The sequence below is a fragment of the Podarcis cretensis genome (genome assembly GCF_951804945.1).
Source record: "Podarcis cretensis genome assembly, chromosome: Z".
NCBI lineage: Eukaryota > Metazoa > Chordata > Lepidosauria > Squamata > Lacertidae > Podarcis > Podarcis cretensis.
Genome location: NC_137184.1, coordinates 2,811,716 through 2,833,843, shown reverse-complemented (window position 1 = coordinate 2,833,843; position 22,128 = coordinate 2,811,716). Strand labels below are relative to the sequence as shown.

General features: G+C 45.8%; 1 protein-coding gene across 1 annotated transcript in view; it reads left to right on the top strand.

Moving 5' to 3' along the window:
- Positions 1–2,062: 2,062 nt before the first annotated feature.
- Positions 2,063–22,128, top strand: part of CIZ1 (CDKN1A interacting zinc finger protein 1) — a gene marked incomplete at its 5' end in the record, with an annotated part of 32,466 nt that continues 12,400 nt past the window's right edge. Inside the window, 10 exons of the mRNA XM_079962073.1 lie at positions 2,063–2,286; positions 4,536–4,660; positions 12,126–12,298; positions 13,500–13,644; positions 15,005–15,059; positions 16,876–16,955; positions 18,064–18,143; positions 19,124–19,306; positions 20,679–20,809; positions 21,811–21,895. Of these exons, the coding sequence (XP_079818199.1) occupies positions 2,063–2,286; positions 4,536–4,660; positions 12,126–12,298; positions 13,500–13,644; positions 15,005–15,059; positions 16,876–16,955; positions 18,064–18,143; positions 19,124–19,306; positions 20,679–20,809; positions 21,811–21,895 (1,281 nt within the window). The remainder of the gene's footprint in view (positions 2,287–4,535; positions 4,661–12,125; positions 12,299–13,499; positions 13,645–15,004; positions 15,060–16,875; positions 16,956–18,063; positions 18,144–19,123; positions 19,307–20,678; positions 20,810–21,810; positions 21,896–22,128) is intronic.

The window sequence follows — 22,128 nt, the reverse complement described above, 5'->3', positions numbered from 1 at the left end:
CTGAGGTAGGCTTCCCAGGGACAGTCCCTAGATTTGCAAATCTGTCCCAGGATAAATTCTGTCCCCAAAATGTCCCCAGATCTGCAATTCTGTTCCCGGGAAACGTGGCAGCAGCAGCCTCAGCATCCCGGAGCCAGCCTGGTGGCGCATTTGGCTCTGGCTGGCTTCAGGAGCTGCTCACTGCTGTGGCGCCCGCCATTTTTCCTCTCCGGAAGTCCCCATATGATGTATCTTGTGCGCAACCCATCATACGGATGTAGAGGGACAACTTGGAGCAAAGAACCATCACCACAAAATAGCCTTGAAAGTTAGCTATCATGACATCAAATCAGCTAAACCCCCTTCTTTTAACTACAGTCATACCTCATGTTAAGTTTGCTTCAGGTTGCATGTTTTCAGGTTGCATCCTGCGGTGACCCGGAAGTACCGGAAAGGGTTACTTCCGGGTTTCGCCAATCGCACATGCACAGACGCGCAAAATGACGTCACGTGTATGCGCAGAAGCGGTGAATTGTGGCGCATGCACGCACAGACACGCAGACACGCAGATGCGAGTCGCATTCTTTTCTGGTTGCGAACGGGCCTCCACAATGGATCCCGTTCACAACCAGAGGTACCACTGTACTTTGAATTACGACTTAAGTGTGCCAACTAATTCTCACCCAGAATGCAAATTGATTGCTGAAGTAAGGTTACGCGTTTTCAGGTTGCATCCCGCGGCAACCCGGAAGCACCAGAAAGGGATACTTCTGGATTTCGCCGCTCACGCATGCGCAGATGCGCAAAATGACATCACACACATGCGCAGAAGCGGCGAGTTGTGACCCATGCATGCGCAGATGCGCGTTGCATTCTTTTCAGGTTGCGAACAGGCCTCCAGAACAGATCCCATTTGCAACCAGAGGTACCACTGTACATTTGATAGAGGGCTTTGCATTTTCTTTCTTTCTTTCTTTCTTTCTTTCTTTCTTTCTTTCTTTTCTTTTGTTTCATCCTTTTTATTTAGATTAGTTTTTTATTGTATGTTGAAAAGTTTCATTAAAAAAACTTTTATATTATTTTATTGCCTTGTGGTCGGTAATTTTGTTTTGGTGGGTGTTGTCTTTTATTAAATTAGATTTTATTAGATTAATTTTCATGCTTTTAGGATGCCACCACATAATCTGCTGGATGGATGGCACAGAGATAAACTACATTCTGTTTTGTGTCCTATGCAGAGCAGCCTAACAACAGTTTTTCTAAATGTTAATTTAGACTCCCAGAGGGATTCACAATCGAAGACCAAATGATTTATTTTATTTTATTTTTAAAGACCCTGCAAACACAAAACCTGTTAATAAAACGAAATAAAAATTGTTGGAACCAATCAAATAGTATCTCACCTGCCTTGCATGCAATAGATGGTATTTGAAGAAAGCTCTGGGAAAACTCCCATATTAAAACTGCTGCCAGTCCGTGCAGACAGGATGTACCAGTGCTGCCTGTCAGAGCTGTGGGCTAGATGTACCAATGCTATGGCTCACGGAAAGCCACCCTCCTATGTTCCTCGTCTGATGAAAAAAGGAAGAACTACCCAGCAACTAACTTTTAACTTGCCTGTTTGTTAAAAAGCTACCTCATGTATAATTATGTCTTGCATTTAATATTTTTAATATTTTTTTCTGCTATTGAATTTTGTTTAATTTTCCATGCGCATTTCAGAATATTCACCTTAGGAAGAAAACAAAGCTGCTGCCGCCTCCTCACCCCCCACCCCCACCCCGTTTGCAAAAGGATGCATTAAATAAACTTTTATTTCTTTTTTTTTAAAAAAATCTCTCTTGCATATTTCAGAACATTAACTGTTACAGGAAAAATAATGAAGTACGGTACTGAAGCCTTTTGCATTTGCGAAAGGATGCGCTGGAGCGCGTGCGTGGTTACCCATCACTGTTCTCCGGTACGTGCAAGGGGTGGGGACACCTCCCCGCCCCCCACCCCAAACACACCCACAAGGTGTCCCGTGATCGCGGTGGTGGAAACCCACGCACCCGCACGCGAGCCGCCGGTTCGAAAGCAATGAATGGGTCTCCCGCTGCAGAGCAGCACGTTTAGCTCCGCTCCCATACTCGAACGGGAGCCTCCTGCTCCGGTTTTGCCCCGGGGTCTCGGAGCTGGGGGGGGCCCGCTTTTTTTTTTAACCCCACCCCCAGCCATGTTCAACCAGCAACAGCAGCAGCTCCAGCAGCAACTGTTGCAGCTCCAGCACCTACTTCAGCACCAGCCTCAGCAGCAGCAAGCAAGCCGGTAAGACCCTCTACCCGAGGCCGGGGATCGTGGGCCTGGCTCCAAGGGAAAGGCGCCTGCTCCACACCCCTTCTTCCCTTGCAAACCTCCTCCGCCCTCCGCGCAGTTTTTGCTGGCGTGACTGCATCTGCTTTGCACCTTGCTCCTGAAGCGTTCCTGCCTTGAAATTCAGTTGCATTTCATATCTGGCCCTTTTAACATGTGTTTTAAATGTAAATACAGTACATATGTATTTAAACTGTATCCTCAAGCGAGCCTTGCTGCACTTCAGGGACTAAGGCTACAGTGGACCTACTCAGAAGTAAGCCCCATTGCACTCCATGGGACTTGCTCCCATTTATGTGAGCAGGCCTAACAATTTTTGTATGGACTCAAGCTTCAGCGCATGCACGAAGGTTGTGTGTGTGTGTGTTTGTGTGTGTGTTCGCGCGCTTGCTTTGTATAATAACATATTTTTAGCTTTGGTGCCAGGTCTCACAACTCCTGCTGGCATATATTGCTGAGGTCCAAGAATCTGCACATGCATAATTACCTGTGGCCTAGCAGTGTTCATGGTGCAAAAAATATATTTATTTCCTTACCCTCCAACCCCACCACACACACTGTAAGGAAGAAATATTTCCAAGTCAAGCTTCTTCTAGCATAAGCCCCCTCCTGGTTCAGCTCCCTACCTGCAAACAAAGCAGCTTGTTCTTCACTCCACATAAAAACAAACCCTCCCACTACCCAACTGAAAAGGGTTGGCTGGCATACTGTTAACAGTTCTAGGACACAATCCGCTGGGGAGCTCTCCTGTGCAAGAGCCAAGCTATGTTGTTGTTTGTCAAGTGTTTTGTTGGTGTGCAGGTCTCACTAATTTCACGGGGTCTCCTCGGCCACATCTTGGTATTGAATGGCAGCTTTTGGAAAATTAGGATGAAAAAAAAAGTCCCTTGTAGGGCATGGTAAGAACAGGTTCTGAAAGGAATTAGGACCACCCAAGTGCTTGTATTTTGGAAGTCTTTCTAGGTACATGGGCTGTGTGTGGACCTTCCTTCTTAAGCATCTCCATGTCAACACTGTCCCATAATAATGTTGTGCACACATCCGTTTGTTTAAATATACCCCTATAAAATATAAAAACTCTGCCCCCTCTTCCTAAGCAAAGGTTTTGGTATGAGCAGTAGTCCTGCAAAATTGATAAGTTTGTCCCTAAGCTTGCAGACAGGCATGTTTCTTACTTACACACATTCACTCACACTCACACTTGACAACATGGTTTCACCATGTACATAATAATGATATAATTAGGGTGCTGAATTGAAGAAAAATTGGGGTAGCTAAGCGTGGACAAGAGTGAAAGGGCTGTTGAGAGTTCAGTTCTGGAACGCAAAACAAATTCCTAGACTGATAATGTTCTCAGAGGCACCTTATTCTTTAATTTTACCGCATTCCTTTTTCTCAGGGTTCTGGAGCTTTAGGACTCTTAATAGAAAACGAAATAGATCCAGCTAGCCAGAAGTCCACCTGCCTGTGCCATGCGGCAACCAAAGGAGTTGTTCAACTAGTGCCAAGTACCTGAGCTGTTTCCAGATGTGTTTCTCCTAAAGTAGAGTCTCTTGCCTCACCCCCCCCCCGCCCACCCCCCAAAATCTACCCACATGCTCCTTGGTAACATTTGAAGCTGCCTTTTAAAAGGGGTATATGATGTCCTATGGGGTGCCCTCTTTTTTCCAGGAGGGAAAATATAGTAAAATAATAATAACCAAAACCAAGCCTTCGAGCATCTGTCAGGCACCCTCTGAATCCAGCTTCCTTATACTTTGTTGTATGAAATTATTCTGAACCTGTTTAATCCTGACATTGAAAGGGTGTTTAAAACAGCGTCAGTGGTGCTTCCAAAACGATGCAAAAGTTGTGAGAGAGCTCCTGGATCCCCCTTCATTACTTAGGGCAGATGCACACATAGAGGGTTGTATCCAGTGCCAGTCCTGCCAAGACTATAATGGGCATAACTAACTTAGTTCTATCCATTTCAGCGTGTCTACCTTGAGTACAGCTTAACTGGATGCAACACATAGAACCAAAAATGTGCTCATTAACTCTATTTGTACAGTTAACATTCCATAAATTGACTGGGTCACACTTCAAGGCAATTGTTTTTGGGCAAAAACATCTTCAGTAGTTGCCTAATGTTGCCTTAGGTTTCTTGCAAGCCACTCTCTGTCCTGGGATTTCTGCTGATCTGATTCTACCTCCTTCCTTCCCAGGTGTGTGATACCATCTCAGCAGCAGCAGCAGCAGCAGATGTTGAACCTGCGGGCTACTAGTCAAGCCTCGCTCCTCAACGCCAACCCCATGCTCCAGCGGGCCCTGCTCATCCAGCAGATGCAAGGTATAGCACTTGTCCTCTGCTTTGGGATGGGAACCCTGCAGGATTGATGCAGAAGAGGCTGAGCAATGCATGCTGGGATACTTGGGAAACTGTCCCATTGGAGGGTTTTTATTTACTTGGGTATCTCTGTTATTTGGTGGGGAGGGCAGTGACTCCCAAGGCTGTTTAAGACATTAAAGTTACCCAGGTGGGACCTGCAGCTAAATGGTCATTGTTCCAACCACTCTATTGCACGTCTCACCACCCCAACCACTCCTTTCAACAGCTAGTCTGCATTCTGCTGCTGCCGAGCATGCTCAGTTTTCATCAGCCACCCAAATGTTCTTTGTTCTTTCACAAATATTGGGGTTCACCACAAAGCTGCTGGTGCCTCCCTGTTGTGGGTGGTGGGTGCTGTTCTGGATACATAAGTAATGGCACTCAGCACCTGAACATTGGAAATACAATTTTTTAAAAAAACTGCTTCCAGTAGCACCTTAGAGACCAACTAAGTTTGTTATTGGTATGAGCTTTCGTGTGCATGCACACTTCTTCAGATACCAAAAGAAGATATCTGAAGTGTGCATGCACACGAAAGCTCATACTAATAAGGAGTTTTTTAAAATTTGGTTTCAACTACGGCAGACCAACAAGGGACGCGGGTGGTGCTGTGGGTTAAACCACAGAGCCTAGGGCTTGCCGATCAGAAGGTCGGCGGTTCGAATCCCCATGACGGGGTGAGCTCCCGTTGCTCAGTCCCTGCTCCTGCCAACCTAGCAGTTTGAAATCATGTCAAAGTGCAAGTAGATAAACCCGGAAGCTGTACACCAGCTCCCTTGGCCAGTAAAGCGAGATGAGCTCTGCAACCCCAGAGTCGTCCGCGACTGGACCTAACAGTCAGGGGCCCCTTTACCTTTACGGCAGACAAACACGGCTACCTACCTGTATTGGAAATAACAGTGGACCCTCGAGTTATGTACCGCTCTGGATACGTAACTTTCAGATTGTGAACTCAGCAAACCCGTCGCACGCATGCGCAGAAGCACTCTGCGCACCGTGCGCATGCACAGAAGCGGCGCTTCCAGTTATGGACTTTTCGGGTTAAGTATGGACCCCCGGAATGAATTTAATTCATATCCGGAGGGTCCACTGTAGAGGGAATGAACTGATTGTGTTCAGTAATGGGCAGGAGAGTAGTGATTGTTTTGCGGAGGTTCTTCCTTGATCTCCCAGCAGGTGAGTAACTTCTGTTTATTGGGGACAGGGAAGAGTGAGGCAGTGGTGGGGAAGGCACCAAGATGCAAATGCACAGGTAGGATGGCTGGATTGTTTCCATTGCTATGTTTGCACTGTGCTGACCTCCCAACCACTTTCCCCACCTGCTCTTGATAAGCAGCAGCAACTCACCTGCTGGGAGGTTAGGTAAATATTAAGCATGTCTACAGACTCAGTGAGAGGTGTGAGCTTGCTTTTGCCAGGTAACCCCATTTAGACTAGGTCTAATTTGAGAAAGGGACACAGGTGGCGCTGTGAGTTATACCACAGAGCCTAGGACTTGCCAATTAGAAGTTCGAAAGCACGTAAAATTGCAAGTAGATAAATAGGTACCACTCTGGCGGTAAGGTAAACAGCATTTCCGTGTGTTGCTCTGGTTTGCCAGAAGTGGCTTAGTCATGCTGGCCACTTGACCCAGAAGCTGTACGCCGGCTCCCTCGGCCAATAAAGTGAGATGAGCGCCGCAACCCCAGAGTCGGTCACGACTGGACCTAATGGTCAGGGGTCCCCTTTACATTTTATTTGAGGAAAAACTCATCTCCTCTTTAACACAAAGAAGCTTTTCTATTTTTTCATCTTTCATATTTGTTCACAACAATATATCAAGGAGATCTGTAGAAGAGTAGCCAGTGTTCTTGAAGAGATATGTAGAGTTTATGGTTGTATATCCACAAAATAAATAAATAAAAAATTATGCCATGCTATGCTGATACTGATACTTCACTGAAGTGTTTAAATGTTTCTTTGGTTATCCTTGAATCTCCCTGCCACCCGTGCCATCCTCTCCTGCTACACCAATGTGGCGCACCCTTTGAGAGCCACTGCTTTAAGGTGCTCAGGGATGCAAGTGCAGTTTCCTCCCCTGCCCCATTTTCTTCTTGAGGTAGGTTCAGAGTAGGGAGAGGAAACCTATCTCCCTCCAAAAGTTGCTGGACTCGGCAGCCAGCATGGCCAGTGGTTGGGGACAATGGCAGTCGCAGTCCAGGAACAGTTGGGGTTTGCCACATGTTCCTCATCTCTGGTTTAGCAGTTGACAGCGCAATTCTATGCATGTAGTCCCAAAAGTAAGTCCCATTGAATTCTCTGGGATTTGTTCCTATACTGGGAAAGGTGGTGGGTTTCCTATAGGCACCTGGTTGGCCGCTGTGAGAGGAGAATATTGTGCTAGGAGGGCCATTGGCCTGGGATAGATATAAGATATATGTTCAAAACTACAGTAAAGGTTCGCTATCTATGCTAGCATTCGATTGACATTGGAGAGAGACTGTGTTGAGAAATAAGACCAAGGGTACATATTGATACGGGAATGTAATAGATGAAATGTAAAGAAATATACAATAATAGGAGTACATTCATTTGTAACAAAAGGAATATACAACGGGATTGACAGGAAGTCTGTAGTGTTGGTATATGTATGATTTTGGAATAGCTTTTTGTCTTTGTTTTTTCTTTGTTTCTTTCTTTAGGTATATAAATTTTGTATATAAACTTTGTATACATCTTAGAAATTATAGTATAATAAGCCCTGTACAGTCATACCTCGGGTTGAAGTCACTTCAGGTTAAGCCTTTTTGGGTTGTGCTCCGCAGCGACCCGGAAGTAACGGAGTACGTTACTTCCGGGTTTCGCAGCTCGCGCATGTGACGCATGGGCGCGGGTTGCATTCGCTTCAGGATGTGAACAGGGCTCCGGAACGGATCCTGTTCGCATCCAGAGGTACCACTGTAATGTAATATGACAATGTATGCATATGTAACATAAGAACGTTAATAAATAAATAAAATGCAAGGGGGGGCATTGGCCTGATCCAACAGGCTCTTCTTAGGTTCTTATGAGGTTCAAGGTTAACTCAGTAAGCCTTGTGGCTGAGCAGGGGATTTGAACCTCTTATCTCCCTGGCAGTGACAAACAGAGCCCAGCATGCACCAGTCCAGCCCTTGCCGCCTCCAAGGAGACACCAGTCCTGAGCCACTTTGTGAGGCTGGAATGACCGCAGCACAGGGCTGGCTTGGGGAGGGCACCACGCTCTCCAGAAAAATGCTATACATGATGCTACACCCCGGGTCCCCGTTTCACACTCTTAACACAGCGATGAGGAACCTCTGGCGCACGGGCGGAATTGGCTGTTTGGAGCCAACCGCTCCAAACTGTTTGGAGGCTGTTTGGAGCCAACCGTGTCTACCTTCTCTGCATCCACAGTCATTTGAGTTCAAGTCAGGAATATTTTCATCTTTAAACTGTTTAACATGGTTGCACTGAGAGAGATCTTTGTTGCATGCCATGTGCTCCAGTTTAAACAATTACATAAATTAGAAACAACCATAAACACTCAGATAAATGTTTATGAATATGTTTAGAAAGTTGTGTTAAAGTGTCCATAGCAAAAGTATTACGGTTATGAAATGATGTCTAGTAACATGTTTCGCTTAGACGGGTGGCATTAAGTAAAGTGTATTTTGTATAAATAACACTTAGGGGCCAAGATGAATTTCCTTTGTAGCTGCAGCTTGAATTCTTCCTAAAGTTCTGCTGCATGGTGATAGAAGAAGGTGCCAAATTCAGTTTGTTTGTTGCTTTTTTTACACCACCTTTCCTCCAGGGAACTCAAAGGTGGTGTATGTAGTTCTCATTTCATCTCACAACAATCTTGCAAGATATAGGTTAGGTTGAGAATAAGTGGCTGGCCCAAGGTCACCCAGGTCCTGGTCTGACACTCTTTAACAAAGCTTTGAATTAGCATACACTCCCAATTCTTCTATTGCATCTCTGGCTTGGAGGTTCAGTCACCTTGAGTCATTTGCCAGGCTTCACCCACCTGCCAGAATGTTCTGCAGAGGGTTGACCTGTTCTCCATACAGAAGTTGTTTTAACACCTCTTGCCCAACCAGCCACCACATTGGCTCATGTAGTTTACGTCTCCCCTCCCAAGTCTGAAGCTGCACACCTGTACATCTAAAACCATTTTTTAAATCATTTGTAATAGCTACAATCTCTCCTTACCCCACTTGTATGCCCACTCAATTTTCGATTGGCAGAATTGGCACTACTGCAGGTAGTAAGAACTCTTGTAAGAACTCTGATTGTTCAGTGTGGCAGCACCTACAGTTTGCGGCTCCCTGCCTATTGATATCAGTCAGGCTCCTTCATTGTAGTCTTTTCCGCACCTGCTAAAAACGTTATTGTTTAGACAAGCTCAAGGTGGTAGATGCCTAGAAAGCGTGGTGTGAAATATAATTTGTTTGAGTATTTTAACTTTTTGTATGTTTTGATGTATTAAATTCCCCCTCTCCTCCAATTTTATGGTTTTATCTTTTTGTAAACAGCTTTAAGGTTTTTCTTTTTAAAACAAACAAACAAACAAGCTGTGTATAAATTTTATTAAGTAATAGAATAAAATAGCATCGGCTGTTGAAGCATGTTCTAATCAGCCTTTCTCAACCTGTGGGTCCCCAGATGTTGTTGAACTACAAATCCCATCACCCCTAGCTAGCAAGGCCAGAGCTCAGGGATGATGGGAGTTGTAGTCCAGCAACATCTGGGGACCCACAGGTTGAGAACCTCTATAAGTGCTCCGTGCAGGCATTCCCTCCAGATGTTGCTGGACTCCCATCATCGTTGGCCATGTTGGTTGGGTCCGAAGAGATTTGGAGTCCAATAAAGTCAGGTCGGCACAGTCCTAGCTATTCTGTAGTATAGTCGTGCCTTGGATCCCGAACGCCTTGCTACTTGAACATTTTGGCTCCCAAATGCCACAAACCCGGAAGTGAGTGTTCCGGTTTGCAAACGTTCTTTGGAAGCCGAACGGTTTCCGATTGAGTGCAGGAAGGTCCTGCAGCCAATCAGAAGCTGTGCCTTGGTTGTCGAAGTCGAACGGACTTCCGGAACGGATTCCGTTCAACTTCCGAGGTACAACTGTACAAACCAAGTTCCTATTTATCGTTTTAGAAGAGATAAGAGATAATGCCCTTTGAGATTCTCTGGGGAGGTGGCTGTGTTAGCCCAGAGGTCAGTGCAGGAAAAGTGCTGCAGCACAGCTTCACTGACTGATGAGAAAGTCCATGAAAGGCTCAGAGTGTGTTCCTTTTCAGATCCTCAGAGCCACTGACCTTCCAATCAGTTAAAAATCAATTAGGGGTGTTTGAGGAATGCTGATTATTTATCAGCTGCCTTTGGGTAAGCTGGTGCCAACAGTGATAAAATGAAAGGGAAGTTGCATTTTCTGATTCATATGTATAAAAGTATGTTTTATCCTACAGAGCCACAGTTCCTTTGGTGCGGGAGTGATGATAGAAATATGACTAATATCCTATTTATTTTAAAATTTCATTTATTTTTGTTTTATCTTTCTCTTTCTATGTATGTGTGCGCATAAATATGCATGTTCTTATAGTCTTTTCTTTTTTAAAAACAGGTGCTCTCCTCTTTATGGAGTTGATTATTCAGGGGTTATGCAATTGATAATCACATTACCTTCTGTAATAAAGAGTTGTCTGAGCACTGACAGTCCTCTGAAATTTCCTGGTCAACTGCAAGGTTTGGGTTACATTTGAGAATACTTGATGCCCAGATACTTGGTATCTGAGAAAGATCTAAGTGAATAATTCAGCGGGTGTTTTAACCTGTGGTTTCAGCAGTGGAAACTAGTAAGCTGAGTGTGTAATTCTCCCCGCCCCCTTTCTGTAGCAGAATTGGAGGTGTGGTTTCTAGAGAGCTAACCAAGCCTCTGACCCAGGGGTCAGCAAGCTTTTTCAGCAGGGGGCCGGTCCACTGTCCCTCAGACCTTGGGGGGGGGGGCAGACTATAATTTGAAAAGAAAAAAAAATGAACAAATTCCTATGTCCCACAAATAACCCAGAGATGCATTTTAAATAAAAGGACACATTCTTCTCATGAGGTGGCCAAAGTATTGGAGCCTCAGCTTCAGGATCTGTCCTTCCAGTGAGCACTCAGGGCTGATTTCTGGAGCCTATTTAATCATTACATCTTAAAAACCTTCAGCTGAACCGCTGTGTACTTGTATCTACATTTATCTGCATTTAAAAAATAATGAGTTGTTGACTTTTGGGGGGTAGCTGTTTAAAGAACATGGGCCATATTCGGTGTTCATCCTACTCAGAGTAGACCCACTGGAATGGATAGTAATGACTAACTGGGTCTTTTAATTTCAGTGGCTGTACTCTGCCTAGAACTTGTTTGTCTACAACCCAATATATGCGAGGGTGTAGCAGCCCTGAACTGACCTTAGAGGATCTGAGCCATGAACTTCTGGATGCGAACGGGATCCGTTCCGGAGCCCCGTTCGCATCCTGAGTAAAACGTAAGACGTGACCGTGCATATTCGCAGGCGCGTGACATCATTTTGAGCACATGTGCGAGTGGCGAAACCCGGAAGTAATGCGCTCTGTTACTTCCGGGTTGCCACGGAGCGTAACTTGAAAACGCTCAACCTGAAGCACATCTAACCCGAGGTATGACTGTATTGTGTATTACTGCTTCTGTTATGTTTGCAGTTGCGTAAATCTTTTCATGTTGTAAGCCGCCTTGAGCAGAGTCTTCGCTATGGAATGGTGGCATACAAATAAAAGCAGGAGGAGGAGGTCCTGAGCATGGGCACAGTGACCAAACCACAAATGGCTTGTTCTCTTTTGTGTCTTCAAGTTGCCTGGTACTTAACCTTTAAAGCCCTATACGGCCTAGGACCCTCGTACCTACGGGACCGCCTCTCCTGGTATGCCCCACAGAGAAACCTATGGTCTGCAAATAATAACATCCTCAAGGTCCCAGGCCTCAGAGAGGTTAGGCTGGCCTCAACTAGAGCCAGGGCTTTCTCGGCTGCGGCTCCAATCTGGTGGAACGCTCTGTCACAGGAGACTAGGGCCCTGCGGGACCTGACATCTTTCCGCAGGGCCTGCAAGACAGAGTTGTTCCACCAGGCCTTTGGTCAGGGCGCAGCCTGACTCCCTCTTCTGGCAACCTGCACAGAATTTTGCTTAATCGGTTGCCATTAATTTGATTTTAATTAATTTTTATAATGAAATATTTTTAGAATGTGTGATTATTTGATTGTTTGATTATTTGATTATTGTTAGCCGCCCTGAGCCCGGCTTCGGCTGGGGAGGGCGGGATATAAATAAAATTTATTATTATTATTATTATTATTAACATGGTATCTGTGCGTCACTCACCTACCGCTATTTCCTGTCCTTGGTAGGTAACTTGAGAGGCTTCAACATGGCCGCAGCCCCTGTGCTCCAGCAGTTCTTTCCGCAGGCAACAAGACACTCCCTTTTGGGTCCCCCTCCTGTTGGGGTCTCCTTGAAGCCCACTCGCCTGGCTTTCCCTGGGGGCCTCCCTTTTCAGCGGCAGAATCAGACCTTTCGCAAGGTGAGCTCATTATGGATTATTGTTGTTGTCGTTTAGTCATGTCCGACTCTTCGTGACCCCCTGGACCAGAGCACGCCAGGCCCTCCTGTTTTCCACTGCCTCCCGCAGCTTGGTCAAACTCATGCTGGTAGATTCGATAACACTGTCCAACCATCTCGTCCTCCGTCATCCCCTTCTCCTTGTGCCCTCAATCTTTCCCAACATCAAGGTCTTTTCCAGGGAGTCTTCTCTTCTCCCAAGGTGGCCAAAGTCTTGGAGCCTCAGCTTCACGATCTGTCCTTCCAGTGAGCACTCAGGGCTGATTTCCTTCAGAATGGATAGGTTTGATCTTCTTGCCTGCACCAAAATGCTGATTAAAAAGTCCCGAAAACATGAAGAACCTAAACAAACAAACACCCATACAGTATCCTCATAGCTAATAATTTCAGTGTTTCCAGGAACTGTTATCTTTCAGCCTGGTTGAACAGTGTTTTTAAATTCCTCCTGATAATTGAAAATGAAGAAGGCAGAGCTACATCACCAGGGAGGGTGTTCTGTTGTGGTCAATTTTCAGTTGTGTTGAGTTTCCCCATGTTCAGTTGTGGTGAATTTTGGCCTGTTTTTGAAGTCTCTCCTCCTATGCGTCTGGCTTTTATTTCTACTTCTACTCTGCAGCTTACTGATTCATGAGTGAAACTCAGTTGGTGCTGATGAAAAGGCTGTTGATTCAGCAAAGGCCTCAATTAGCACATCCTTCTCCAGACTACCAACTCCCATCAGCTGATGATGAAACTTACAGCCCTGCAAAATATGGAGAACCCTACCCTGGAGAAGGCTACACCAGCAATTTTAAAAACAAATTTCTCTTTGCTCACGTAGCACCCACCCACCTGAATCAGTCCCAGAGTGGAGAATCAGTGTTGGGCTGCAGCAGAAAAAGGGAATTGTAAAAAAAAAACCACCTCTCTTTAGCAGATGCCTCCATGGGAACAAAAGCCTTTTTTGTGTGGAAAGACTGGGCTCAGTTCAGTTCCAGTCCCAAGCACAAATTCCTATGCACAGAATATGTTCAGAGGTACGGTTTTTGTACCTCATTCTGGTTGGTCATTCTCTGGATTCTAATATGCAAACAAACTAATAAAGAAGACGTAGTTCCAGCAAACCTGGCTCTGCGGATTGTTTGCACCTCTCTTTTCTTGAACCATCGCATTCTGCACTGCAGGACTTCTCGAGGACCTCTGAGAGGAAACGGGAGGCGGATTCTGCAACTTCCTCCTCTCAGGGCCAAGGAGCGGATGAGAGCTTGCCTGCGCTGGATATGCCTATCATCAAAGAGGGGTCTGAGCAGCCGAATTCTCCACCTCCAGGTAGGAGAATACTTGAGTTTGCTTTTTCCTCTCCAGCAACACAGAATAGGGAGGTGTTTTTTAAAATAAAAATTAAAAAATGAGGAGGTGAAGATAAGTTGTGCTGAATCATACCAAATGTTTGTTTATCACAGTGGCTAGCCAGAGACACTGGGAAGCCCCTAGGAGGACTTGGGAGCAAGAACCCTCTCTCAATATTGTTGAGAGGCATGATTCTGGAGGCGGCGGCATCAGGACTGCCTGCCATTGATAGCCTTGTCCTGCTCTATATACCTCTTTAATCCCATTTTGAAGCTGTCCAGGTTGGTGACCATTGTTGTAAACAAAAATCTGCCTCTTAGTATCCAAGAGCCCATATAGATTCCTTACATAGGTTCCCTATTGGTAGGAGAAAATAACAGAGGCCAAGCAGAGAATATTGAGAAGCAAAGCAGCTAGTAAGCGTGATCTTTATTTATCTGTTGCAACAGGGTCCTCACTCACCACACGCAGGAGGGAGGAGGAACCCAGAACAAAAGTGTGCCTGCCCTTATATAGACATTTTAAATTCCCTCCCAGAAACATGATACATACATCACATAAGGGGTGTAGCTCAAGACCACCCTCCCAGATACATCATACCTACATCACAGAAAGGGTGGTCTACAGCAGAAATATTCTGAGTGCTTTGTTTACCTCCCGTGTGCCAGGTTACCTGTTTAATGGTCGCTTGATTGGATTGCCTGGGGAGCCTGACCAGTCTTTTGTAATGATAAATACTTAAAACAAAATAAAAAAATTCCTTCCAGTAGCACCTATGGCAGACCAACACGGCTACCTATCTGTAACTGATAAATACTTAGTTCCTGAGCCAGGTCACAGGCTCACACCCTATTCATATCTTAAATGTGCCCTTAAGACAGGATTTGTGAAGGAAAAGACAATGGGGAGGCTTTTCCATTTTCCTTTGACCTTGCAGAGAAAACATTTGCTCAGTTTGGGAATCAAAATGGTTTCAGGTCCATCTTCCTGTGCTGATCTATGTACCTGCTTGGTTGGTACACTTATGAACATTTAACATATATCTAAGACCTCAAAATTCCTATCACACCACCACTGCATCTTCTGGTAGCAATTACCTTATTTAGCTCACGTGCTGTGTGAATAAGGGCTTCTACTTACCTGTCCTAAATCACCCACCATTTAGTCTCATTGGATGACTCCCTGCCCACCCCACAAAATAGTAGCTAGCAGGAAAAGCAGTTGGGGATGATGGGAGTTGTAGTTCAACAACAGCTGGGGGGACCTGAGGTTGAGAAACACCGCTTTAGAGGGTACTTGGCTGCTCTGAAGCAATAACTTCCTTTTTCTGGGCCCACAGAGACTCTGTCAGAATCTTCTTCAGCTGACGAGCCGGCAGCCAAGCGGCTCAGAAGGTAAGAATGGCAGTTGCCAGGATCTGCACTCAGAGCTGAATTGTAAGAACATTTTTGCCAGATTGAATCCTAAAGATCCACCTGGCGCCTTGTGCCTCTCTTTGGTGGTGGGCTGGCCTCTCCAACAGGCGCAGCGCCGCTGGTGGCTCCACTGGGCCTGGCACTGCTGGTGGGAGTGGCTGTGCAGGATCACCCAGAGGCCCTGCTCCCCAGCCCCCTCCCCCTGTCTAAGGGCTTGCACCATAGCCTGCTGGACAGACAAGCCCTCATAAGCTCCCCTGATCACCTCCCAATGTCCCTGCAGGTGTCTTTCCACTTGTGGCAGAAGCACTGCCTTCGCAGTGGCAGCTATGATCCATTTGTGCTTCAGCAGGGACATGGCATGATCTCTGTTGGCCACAACCATCTGGCGGAGAAGGGACTTCTCTGTATGCCAGTTCAGCTTCCTGTCATCAGTGGGAGTGGCACGGTCAGAGAGGCCTTCCTCAGGGTCAGCCATGGCAGCCAGGTCTGGGTAGACAGCTCAGCCAGATAATAATAATAATTGTTTGTTTGTTTGTTTGTTTGTTTGTTTGTTTGTTTGTTTGTTTGTTTATACATACCTTGTCCATCTGGCTGGGCTTCCCCAGCCACTCTGGGCGGCTCCCAACAAAACACTAAAATACAGTAATGCATCAAACATTAAAAGCTTCCCTAAACAGGGCTGCCTTCAGATGTCTTCTACAAGTCTGGTAGTTGTTGGTCTCTTTGACATCTGGTGGGAGGGCGTTCCACAGGGTGGGCGCCACCACTGAGAAGGCCCTCTGCCTGGTTCCCTGTAAATTAGCTTCTCGCAGTGAGGGAACCGCCAGAAGGCCCTCGGCGCTGGACCTCAGCGTCTGGGTAGAATGATGGGGGTGGAGATGCTCCTTCAGATATACTGGACTGAGGGCGTTTAGGGCTTTAAAGGTCAGCACCAACACTTTGAATTGTGCTCGGAAATGTACTGGGAGCCAGAGATTCATTCATACATTCCTAATTCTATTTGTGTCCTGCTTTGCCACACACACACACACACACACACACAGAGAGAGAGAGAGAGAGAGAGAGAGAGAGAGAGAGAGAGAAACGTGCTCAAAGTAAGTTACAACAGAGAAAACAGGAATACATTTCAAAACCCCAAACCATGCAAAAATAATATCATAGTAACATAATAAGACAGGGAACCAGGCAGAGGGCCTTCTCGGTAGTGGCGCCTGCCCTGTGGAATGCCCTCCCATCAGATGCCAAAGCGATAAATAACTACCTGACATTCAGAAGACATCTTAAGGCAGCCCTGTTCAGGGAAGTTTTTAATCTGTGATATTTTAGTGTATTTTTGGTTTTTATGGAAGCCGCACAGAGTGGCTGGGGAAACCCAGCCACCCAGCCAGATGGGCGGGGTACAAATAAATTATTATTATTATTATTATTATTATTATTATTATTATTAACATAATAAGACAAAGTGCTTTGAAGATAACAGAATTATATTAGCAACATCCAAACTCCAAAAGCAAAAGTAACAAGCAAGCTTTACAGTTTCAGTTTGGTCCCAGAAAAACCCCTCCTCTGATGTTGCTCACAGTCCCTCTCCTGCAGCAGTTTCTTCTAAGGCTTCCAGCGGCTGCATCCCAACCCACTCATCCTGGCAGATCTTGCTACCTAGCGTGGGATCCTCCTTGGATTCTGGGCTGTGCATACAATGTCGTGGCCATCGCAGCACAGTTTCTTGGCCTCCTACATTTAATGTACTAACAGCTTCTTTTTTAAAAAACAAAACCATTTATCCCACCAGGGAAGCTGAGGACACAATCCCAGAAGAAGCAACATGTCTTCAGCAAGTGGAGGAGTCCAACACAGAATCCCACCTGGAAGGTGAGAGCTTCACAGTTGCCTGGGATCACGCAAACTAGTCCCAAGGGTCTAGAATCAAAAAGCTGTGGGGAAAATAGTCAGATGCCTTGCAATAGGTTGAAAGCAATACAAATATATTCACCCCAGCCTGTATCTGTATTTAGTTTAGAATCGTCTTTATAGGAAAAATGGATTTTAACAATTTTTACATATGGGGTTGTTTTTGTTGTCCACGCTTTTACTGTGAAACCGCTTCAATATATTTTATGGGAAGCGATTCACAAAATAATAAAATAATAACTGTGAAGCACAGCTTACAAGGGCCAGGCAACTGGTGCATGGAATCTCCAGTCCTAGAACAGGGACAATTAGGCCCTGCCTGACTCTTCGAGGTCACTAGCTGTACAGAAATCTGCCCAGTTCATGTCTGTGTGTGTTGCATCTTTCTTGCTCCTCTGACTAGATTTGAGTCTGGGAAGGGCTGGACAGCAACACCCACCACCAGCAAACAGCCCCTGCCAAAGACATCTATCAGACATACAGTGGATGCTCAGGTTGCGAACGTGATCTGTGCAGAATGCACATCCGCAACCTGCAGCGGTGCGTCTCTGCACGTGCGGGTTGCAATTTGGCGCGTATGCACAAAGCGTGATTTAGCGCTTCTGCACATGTGCAACTGCCGAAACCTGGAAGTACGCAGCCTGAAGCGTCTGTAACCCGAGGTATGACTGTACCTCCTTTCAGGTCTCTAGGAAACTGCCCTTAGTCTTAAAAGGCATACTTTTCCGGAGGGGTTTCTCAAGCAGCTGCAAGGCCAGACTCTGCCCTCCAGCTGCTTCCCCTTCTTTTTTGTCCTTTCCCATGGGTGCATCCTTCTGAGGCCACATGGGGTCCAGAGTCATTCTGTGGAATGGAGAGAAAGAGAGCAGAGCTGTGCTTCTTTTTATAGCCAAAGGGAGGGAACTCTCCAGAATAAAAATTTGGTGGGTGCTGTGGGAGTTTTCTGGAAGTGCCATGTTGCCCGTGAGCACCATGTTGGGGACCTCAGGGATTGGTGATGCTCCTGAGAGCTCCCACCTCAAGCTCCTGGGGAAATTAAATTCTCTTTCTGTCTGCCTGTCTTTCATAGAGGCAGACAATGGGAACGAGAATCTGGCTGCAGATACTTCCAAGGAAAAGAACATTTCTGGAGAGCTGAATATTTCGGAGGTGAGCAGAAAGCTTCTTTAGCTCTTGGAGAGGGAGGATGACTAGCAGCAGGTTCTTCTGCTGCTTTGTTAAAAACTGTTGGGGAAATGTGGGCGGCATCCTTTGCCAGCCTAGTTCCCTCCAGCTGGCATCATTCGCTGGCATTGATGGGAGATGCAGTCCAAATCATTTGGAGGCACCGTGATGGGGAAGGCTGGTGTACACAGATAGCAACATGGAAAAACACACTCTGGCTCAATAACCAAAGATCCAAAGGAGCCTTTTACCCAGCATGCTCTCCTCCAAGAGGGCCATCAAGCAAACCAAATTAAGCATAGTTTCTCATTCTGTCCAAACTGGGAAACCATGGGTAAAAGCTACTTTCTCACAAGAAATGAGGGAAACAGTAACTGTACATCTCAGGTTCCTAGAATGCTAGAAACTTACTCATTTAAAAGGAAAGCTGGGATAGGGGGTGGGGGGCAAATAGCATTAATAGAGAGGGAACTGCCTCCCTTGTACCACCACTGCACAGACGTCTGTGCTTCATATGTGCCTGTAGTTTATATATATTTGGATGAAACTCTAGTTAATTGAAGCCTTCCTGTTCTTGCTGGGGCTTCGTGCATGGGCAAAAGTCTTTTTCCTACCTTGGCTTTTTAAGCTGAAATATGACCATCCAAATTCCTTCTGTGTGCAAATGCAGAAATCTCTAGATGCAGCCTCTGTATTCTTCCTGTAAACACTGCCTTCTCTCCCCAAACTGTATGTATCTTCTTCTTTTTAGCCGAGTAATTGTCTTCCATAAACACGGTTTTGACAATGAGTCGGTAAGTGTCTGTGGAGGCCAATTCTGGATCCACACGTCCTTCCACAGTGGGGAAGTGTATAGCTGCTGTCTGGATGTGGCCTGAATTATGGGCTTCTTCTACTCTCCAGAGCTGAGGGATTTAATAATTGGCTGATGGGCAACCTGAATTGAATCCTCGAATCTTCTCCAGGTGGTCAGCTCTGCAGGCTCCCTGAAAGTCACAATTCAGCAGAGCAGCGAGAACCGAGCTATCAGCACCACAGCCCTAAAGCCAGCCTTCTGGACCTCTGAGATGGGGACAGCTGGAGGCAGCCCCGAGGCTACCCTGAAATTCTACTGTTACATATGCAAGACTAACTGCTACAACCAACAGGTAACAAGACACGCTTCATCTGAGGAGTTGCAAAGTCGGGATTTTTGCAACCCTGCCGCCCTCCCTCTCCTTACCTGCATCAGTATTCATTCCTTTCCTAGACAGCTTACTGTCTGTAGAAGTGACTTGCAGTAGGTAAAAATATAGGCGTGTGTGTAAGCACACAAAAAAATGGACAAGAAAATCTATATCAAATACTTCACATTTTAAAAAATGCATAAGCGCTATCCATATTCACAATAACAGTATCAGTATAAATAAAATTGAAAGTGTAGAATCCCCGCCAGCATAAAACGCTCTGTTTTGCATTGCAGTCCTGAGCTGTTTAAGGCTTTATAGGTCAACACCAGCACTTTGAATTGGGCCTGGAAATTAACTGGAAGCCAGTGCAGTTGGGCCAGGATTGGTGGAATATGCTCAAGCCATCTTGCTCTGGTGAGCGACCTGGCCGCTGAATTCTGTACCAGCTGATGTTCCTGAACCGTCTTCAGAGGCAACTACATATAACACGTTGCAGTGGGGCTTGACATTCTCATCCCACTGGATGAGCCTTCTCCCAATCTGAGGCCTTTTATATGTTGCTGAACAGCAACTCACAGCATCCCTCATGACAGGCCAATGCTGTCTGGAGCCCAGCGCATCTGGAAGCCATCGCGTTGGGGGAAGGCAGCCTTACGGAGCCATTTCTGATCCTGGCCAGTATTTCTGAGCATGCCTGTCACCCCTTTCATCACTTCTGAAGTAGCCCATCTGAACTAGATAGGCTTGCCAGGTTTCAAATGATGTAGTGTGACTCATGCAACACGTTGGCGATCCGTATACACAGAACAATAATTATACATACTTTATCAACCGTCTGAGAAAAATACAAAACATTAAACAAAGCCACAAAGACTTACGAACTACCCAGCCTAAAATGAACTTAAAATGTCTGGTTTCAGTAGATTTTTCAAATGCTTAACTCGGTCTTTTAGATAAGTTCATGAAGATACCAACAAAAGGTAAGTTCGGTGTTATTCATAGTACCGAGAGATGCTAGTAGAGTTGTAGATAGATGTTAATAAAGTTGTAGATAATGAAGTTGTAGAGACAGGGTGCCGGCGTTTTGCACCTGTTTCGCCCTGGCAGTCCAAGTAATCAAAAGGCCGCTGTTCACCCCCGACGGGGCCCTTTAACTGGGGCTTGCAGGTAGCACACCCCCAAGATAGTTTTTTGGGCTGTTTCAGTGGTCTAATCTCAAAGTCTTGATGTGCATATTGATATTCAATCTTATAGAGAATACTTAAGAGACTGATTTGCTTAGCCTGAGACTGATTTGCTTAGGTTTCAAATGATGGCTACTCCATGTTCTCTCCATATCTCTCTCTCTCAGAATTTCCAGGCTCACATGGCAGGAGCTCAGCACCAGCAGCGACTTCGGGAGATCCAACACATGAGCAACATCTGCCTTGTCTCATTGTTGCCTGTGGTGAAGGAGCAGAAACCACTGGCTGAGAAAGATGGGTATGTTGGTTTGTTGGACTAGATAGTCCTTGGAGGACGGGGTCCTTCCAGCTCTGCTTCTATGTGCAGGCTGTAAAATTCTGTGACTGGAGAATGTGGAGCTCTCAAACCGATTGTTTACCCACCCAATCCCTTCACAGGAAGAATAAATCAGGGCTGGAGAGTCTTTTCAGTTACTCAACATGGCAGGTTCTAATGTTCTCTGGTGTGGGCTGCGTCTCTCCCTTACTGTAGCAGACACAACTCATGAGCAGATTCCTCATCCCTGTAGTTTCTAGAGCACAAAATTGTATGTTGGGATTTGTGCATGTTCATTTCGTTCCAAGCGGATATGAAAACACCTATTTCAGCTTTGCTCCTTAGTGGCTCCTGTTGCAAGACTTTGCACCACTTGGGGCAGTGCAAAGGTGAAATGATTTGTTTTCATGTCCTCCAGGATTCATTTGATTAGCCGAGGGACTTGGTAGAAATTACCTGCATGCCTTATTGGATAGCTGAAACCTGCACCAAACTTTGCAATTTTGGAGCCTCTCAGATGTTATGGACCACAGCTCCCATCAGACCCAGCCAGCGTGCCCAGTAGTCAGGTGCCAGGAGTTAGAGAGTGCAGCAACATGTAGAGAACCACAGGTCCCCCCATTCCTTCATAGGCACTTCAGGTTTAAAAGTCGCATGTTCAGAAAATTGTCACACAAGACAACTAGTAGTGGCAGAATTGAGGAAACAGGGGTCTGTGAATGTAATATTTTCACAACTCCCCTTTGCTTTCTGAGTTTTTTGTGTTTTCGCGTGTTTCCTGTTTGAGGGTTAGAACTGTGCTCTAAACGCCCCACAGTCTGCAGAGCTGAGATTCTCAGTGATGCCAGACGTGTTACCAGGCAGTGTATGAGATCCCAAATGACTGACTAGCAGAAGGCTTTTTTTTTACTATAGAAAGGCAGTGGAGCAAGTGGGAGATGATGCTGTGTTGCCATTTTAGTGGAATGTTCTTTTCCTTGCAGAGAGAGCCAGCAGCGGTGGTGTAACACCTGCCAGTTACATTTTACAGGTGACCTGATCAAGCACCGTCGGACTCAGGAACACAAGGTAACTCTTTGCCCAGATTTCTCTTTCCTGTAAATAATGGGTAAGCAAACTAAGGCCTGGGTGCCGGATACGGCCCAATCGCCTTCTCAGTCTGGCCCACGGACAGTCCAGGAATCAGCATGTTTTTACGTGAGTAGAATGTGTCCTTTTATTTAAAATGCATCTCTGAGTTATTTGTGGGGCATAGGAATCCATTCATTTCCCCCCCCCCAAAAAAATAGTCCCACCACATG